Raw genomic sequence first — 6,201 nt, 5'->3', positions numbered from 1 at the left:
CATGTGCACCACGCCCGGATCGGTATGTCAAATCTTTAGGTGAGTCCTCTCTACATTTCATTTGGCATGAGGGTCCAAATGCAAAGATCATGTAATGGTTGATACACTGTGTCAACTTGAGAAGTCTAGAAGCTTAATTAAGTAACTCAGCACCTCTATATCCTACTGTGTAGAAGATATGGCCTCACTGCTCTAGGATGTTGTACATCCCTCAATTTGAGAAGTTTTGAAGATTAACTAACTGCAAGGGGCCAAGGTCCTCACTTTGTAAACATCCTGAGCCTGTGCAAGAGGAGGGCACCAGGATGGTGTGAAAGCGCTACACCCACCAGAGGGTGGGTAGCCAGCATACAATACAGGGGAGGAAAAGAGGCTTGCTCTCTTGCTCCTCCCTTTTTGCTCTTGCTGCTTTAGCTGTGTTCTGCCACCCTGAACTGTTGCCCCTGTGCCAGGCCACCCTGCCTTGCAGCCAGCTGATTATGGACTGAAACCTCCACAAATTGTGAGCTAAATAAACCGTTCCTCACTTAATTTTGGATGTCAGGTATTTTGTCTCAGCCACGAGAGGAAAGTAACCAAGACAGATCACGATCTTTTCCCATGTCTTTCTGCTTCTCTGGCTTCATCCCCCACATATCCATTCTCTGTTCCTTTCTGATTCAATCATTTTGTCTTTAAATAGCTTACATTTTCCTAAGATTCTACTCATCCTTCAAGCCCGAATGTCTCTTCTTTGGTGACCCTTTCCCAATTCATCCAAATACAACTGAAATACCTCATCTCCTGTCCACAGCACTCCACACACATCTTAATTATAGTACGTGTCTGTCTCCCCTAGACTAGCAGTTGTTCAGGGCAGGGAGTGTCACATATTCCTTTCCCATTCTCAATGTCAGCAGAGTTTTGTATACCCTAGATCAGTGGCAGCAAACCTATGGCATGTGTGTCCCAGCTAGCTGTTTGTTATCACTGAAAGTTCTAAAAGGTTCGCCATCACTGCCCTAGATGCTCCATAAATATTTGGATATGACCACATTTCAAGAAGTCAAACTGTCTCACCCCTCAGTGATTACTTTTATCTTTTGGTTCTACAGCTGTCAGACAACGTAAAATCTCAAAACTATGTTATGCTGCCATAGTTACCCATTGTCCTTTCAACTGTTCTAATTTTCTTTGCCTAACTGGGTTATAAGCTGCTTCTAAGCAGAAACCAACCATGTAGTGCCCGCCTGTGTCCATACACTGTGTTGAGCATGGTGCTGAGCACATATATTCTGAACATATACCTGGTTTACACTGATGGATAAGATCCAGGAGGAAGACTGACTAGCAATCCAATGACCCGAACAAGCAAAATTCCCTGATGCCTTCTTTCACTGTCCCTCAGCTTTCTTCAATTTTTCTGTGTTCCTGCTTTACCCTGGGAAGATAAGGGACAAGTAACTATACAGTCATCACTACACCCTCTGTAGGCAAGGAATACAAATTGAACAGCTAGTATACTAGAAAGGAAACTGAGCGAACTGTGAGAAAGGTGGGCTCAAGTTTCCTGTCTCAATTAATTTGCTCTGTCTACTAAATATCTCTTAAATACCAAGCACTGTTCTGGTGTTTTATAAGAATACAAACTCATCAATACAACAACTTTATTGGGTAGGTACTATCATTATCCCATTTTAAGGATGAGGAAATGGGTTAGGACAGGTTAGGTAACTTACCCAGGGTCACAGAGCTCAGAAGTAATGGAGACAAGGAAAGCTAAGGAATTGGGCTCCATTTTCCTATCCTGTCTTACCCCTCCTGTTCAAGGGCCTCTCATTACAGACCTCATACCAATATATACAATACCTAGAACCTGTTTTATTAAGTCATTATCTTCTTAGCATTCTCCATTTAAGCTGTAAGATCCTCAGAACCTTAGCCTACGCCCTGCTCAGTTCTATATGTACGGCAAGTGCACACCTACTAAGAAGTTCTTGCAGTGTTTTGTTTGTTTTGTGCCTTTGGGGATGAAACCCAGGGCCTTGAATATGCAGTGGACATGCTGTACCACTGAGCTAAACCCCTACCCCTCTTGCCATGTTTTAAGGAAATCTATAACTTACTACTTTATTTTGGACACATCACCTGGGCTCTCTGAGCCTTTTTCCTTAAATGTAAAACGGGATACTAACATTACAGCCATGGGTTTTGGATTCTACTGATCTGGTTACAAAACTCCAACATTTACAACTACATGATTTTAGGCAACTTAGTTAAACTTTAGTTTCCCATGCAGCACGGGAACAATTATACACGACAGTGAATTAAGAAATCAAGCACTCCCAGCAGGGGGTGGTAGCCCACGCCTGCAATCCCAGCACTCGAGAGGCTGAGGCAGGAGGATCGTTGTGAGTTCAACACTAGCCTAGGCTACAAAGTGAGGTCAAGGCCAGCCTGAACTGCATAGCAAGACCCTGTCGAAAGAAAGAAAGAAAGAGAAGAAGGGAGGGAGAGAGAAAGAGAGGGAAAGAAAGAAAAAAAAAAAGAAAGAAAGAAAAAGAGAGAAAGGAAGGAAGGAAGGAAGGAAGGAAAAATCGAGCAAAAAAAGAAAGAAGAAAAGAAAAAAAGAAAAGAAAAGAAATCAAGTACTTGGGTGCAAGAGGTCCATGAATGGAACCCCAACACTCAGGAGGCTGAGACTAGAGGCTGAGGCTGGGGGCTGGTGAGTTCAAAGTCAGCCTGGACTAAGTATCAAGGCTGGGTCTCAAACAAAAGAACTAGACATTGGATATAAAGTATTTAGCTTAACTCAACAAGTGTCAGCTATAACTATCCTTGCTGCTGAAGGTGAGAGGCCCAAGCGTGGATACTGCAAAAATGCCAACAAAAACAACCTAAGAGCCTCTTCATCAGAAGTCAAAGAAAGGAGCAATCAAGCAAACACGTGTGTGTGTGTGTGTGTGTGTGTGTGTGTGTGTGTGTGTATACCACACACCGACACCCAGCACACACCGGTATCGCAAGACCCCGAGTGAATCCTGAAGGCTATTCAAGGAAAGGATGGACCCACGTCCTAACCTCCTAAGGACTCCCGATTTGGCAGAAGGGATAAGCCTCTGACGTGTGAAGACAACGACCAAAACAGCGCCCGACAAGGGAGATGAGGACGGACAGAAAGCCCGTGGGCAGCTGAAACCGGGAAAGCTCGCCTCAGCAAAGAGGGTGAGGCGCGCGGGCCAAGCTTCGAGGACCGCAGGATTCGGACGGACGGAAACAGACCTTCCAGAAGGCACAGGCTTCTCCTTCGAAGCCCTGCGGACTTCCGGGACTCCTTTCTCCGGAGGCGCGGCGGTGCTCGAGTCTCGGCGGCAGCGAAGCCCCCAGACCAGACGCGGGGAGGTTCGAGTCGGGGTGAGGGGACCGGGATAGCCCAGTGCAGCGTGGCCGAGCTGCAACAGGAACCCGCGGGGAGACGTCTCGGAAAAGCCTAGCCTCTGTAACTCCCGCCGAGCGCACCATAGCCGCCAACCCCGCCGCGCACGGAGCCCCAACTTACCGAGCGTCAGCTCCCGGGCTCTCCAGCTCTCCACCCACCTCAGACCATCCACCCCGACGGCGCTTGAGCGACGGCCAGCGACAGCCAATCACTGTCCTCTGTTCGACTGGCAGCCAATGGTCGCTGCGCCTGACGGAACCCGTGCGCACCAAAACACGGAAGGGGCGGTAACGGTGGGTGGGATTGAGCGTCCACGGCTGGAGTGAGGGGCGACCGGATGCGGCAAAAGGTGTAGGCTGCCGGCCTTGCAGGGTGTGCTAGCGGAGAACTTGGGGGCCTGAATTTACCCAACTGCGCAGACTCGGCGTGCGGGGCCTAGTGGGCATGCGCAGGGCTCTGGCGGGGGGGACTTGTGGGGGTCTTCCCGATCGCTGGCTCCAGGCTTTAGTTAGCCCGCCGCGTGGGCGGCACGAAGCAGATGGTGTGGGATGCTCTCTGTCCAGTGCGGCTGCCAGGCTCTGCCCTAATTGAGAACCTTACATCCATCCTTCATCCTCTTAACCTTCTTTTAAATACTGGTATTCCTGTGCCCACTTCCCCGCTAATTTCTGCCTAGTTTCCAGGCTTTTTGAACGCCCTGTCATCCGTCCAGTCTTTTACTTCAGAAACCGAGTGTGTAGCCTGATTCCTCCCTCACTCGTCACATCCAGTCCGCTGCCAAGTTCTGTGGAGTCTATCTTCTTAAAAACAGTATCTAAAACTTATCCCCCTTTATTTTCACCTCCTGCAGCCTAAACCATGGGTGCGGTCCAGCCCAGATTTCTACATTAAACTAACTGGTCCCACTGAGATTTGCGCTAGCTTCCCACCAAAACATCCTCTACGGAGCACTCAAAGTGATCGTAACAAAAACCGCAAAAAGCAAATAACAAAAAAACCCAGATCTGACCGAATCACTATCCTGCGTTATCACACTGAGGCTTTCTAGATCCTTCAGCATCTGGGTCCTGCCTTCTTCATTCGTATGTTGAGTCCTGCTCCATCTTATTTCCACACCTAACCACCTTCAACCTCTTATCCCTTGTACTTCCTCTTTTCTCTGCTCTTTTCCCCGTCTCCCTGTCTCAACATTTATGACTGACTGCTAGTCATTCTGGTATCAGCCGAGATGCTTTGCTTTGCTTTCTTTTTTTCCAAGAGGACTTCCTTGACAGTCCTTTCCTGTATTTGCCAATACGGGTCCAGCACACAGTATTGTATTCGCCCGTTTTCTCTTCTACTTTCTTTTACAGACTCCCTCAGCGAGGGAGAACAGGGATTGTATCTATTATTTCTGCACTGGTAGAACCCCATCACTTAGTCCAGTGGCTGAACCTCTGTAAGGGTTCAACATATTTGCTAAATAAATTCTGTACCTTAGTAATGTTCATTGGGATTGACATTTTATTGTAGTTTTCTGTATCTTCTAACCCAGAAATACCGGATATCATTTATATAATCAGAGAAATACATTTCAATATAAATAAAATGAATTTAAAGATATCATTAACAGTGGTAAGGTCAGGGCTGGGAGTATTGCTCAGTGGTACAGCACTGGCCAACAGAGGCTCTGAGTTTGATCCAGCACCCTCCCCGCAAAAAAACCTGTGAATTTTTTTGTTGTCGTTGATACTATTGTTTGTTGCAGTAATGGGGATTGGACTCAGGGCCTCAAACATGACAGAGAAGTATTCTGCTGTGAAGTTATATCCTCAGTATGAATTTTGTTTTTAACAGTGAATTTTAGCTTACTCCCCATTTTAAAATAGGATTTAAAAAAATATAATTGAAAAATACAAAATATATTTTACCAACTTGATTCATTCAGAAATGCATGTAGTAGAACTTCATGAAATGCCAACCTCATTTTAATTGAGACTTAACACCACTGAAAATGCCTCTTAGCTTTATTTTAGCAGTTTCGTGATGAATAAATTCAATCACAGAGTTATGTGAACTCCAACATAGGTTTTAGAGCAAAGATTTCAGTGTTGCTCTAGAATCCATCTATGTTTCCAAAATTTAAGGCAGTTTCTTGCTGTCTAGCATAGTTTACTTCTATCTCAATCTGCTTCTATTGAAAATAAGCCAAATTTTGGCTGGCTAATGCAGACATATTCTGAGATTTATTCTTTAAAAGCTGCCACAAAAAAGAAAATTTAAAGCATAATTTATTCTCATTACAAGCTGTAGATCTCTAGTGTAAAATGGAATATTAATAGAATTGTTTTATTTATTTATTTATTCGGCCTCATGAATGCCAGACAAGCACTTGGTCATTGAGCTACATGCCCAGTCTTTTTTTTTTTTTTGGTCTTTTTGAGACAGGATCTCACTATGCAGTTCAGGCTGGACTTGAACTCACTTTGTAGCCCAGGCTGGCCTCAAATTCACAACAATCCTCCTGCCTCAGCCTCCGAAGTGCTGGGATTACAATACACTCCCAGTCTTGCATTCATTTTGAAAATCTATGTTTGAAATGTGATTGGGCTCATCTTGACTTTAACAATGTCTCTTTCCATTGATCTCTGGGCAACACAGCACCAGACACACATGTCCAGTAGGACTCTATCTGCCCTCTTATCAACAAGTTTCCTATGAAATTACAAAGTCAGTGTGTTTACCTGTCTTTAATACTGGTAAACCAGCTGCTCCAGGAGAAACAGCTCGAAAAATGAGTTTTC

General features: G+C 45.3%; 1 protein-coding gene across 5 annotated transcripts in view; it reads right to left on the bottom strand.

Annotated features, from left to right (window-relative positions):
• The window catches only part of Hinfp (histone H4 transcription factor), a 10,682-nt gene extending 7,041 nt beyond the window's left edge, over window positions 1-3,641 (bottom strand). Inside the window, exons 1-2 of one of the 5 annotated variants that reach the window (XM_005378307.2) lie at window positions 3,539-3,618; window positions 1,287-1,420 (exon numbers count right to left, since the gene is read on the bottom strand). Coding sequence is in view for 1 of the 5 variants with exons in the window: in XM_013511078.1 (XP_013366532.1) it covers window positions 3,262-3,501 (240 nt within the window). In the remaining 4 variants the exon portion in view is untranslated. The other 4 variants (XM_005378310.2, XM_013511079.1, XM_005378309.2 and 1 more) reach the window with 4 other exon arrangements.
• Between the last annotated feature and the right edge of the window lie 2,560 nt (window positions 3,642-6,201).

Source organism: Chinchilla lanigera, unplaced genomic scaffold, assembly GCF_000276665.1.
Source record: "Chinchilla lanigera isolate Chin_1 unplaced genomic scaffold, ChiLan1.0 scaffold00011, whole genome shotgun sequence".
In the NCBI taxonomy this organism is placed as follows: Eukaryota; Metazoa; Chordata; class Mammalia; order Rodentia; family Chinchillidae; genus Chinchilla; species Chinchilla lanigera.
This window is presented reverse-complemented; position numbering and strand designations above follow the sequence as displayed.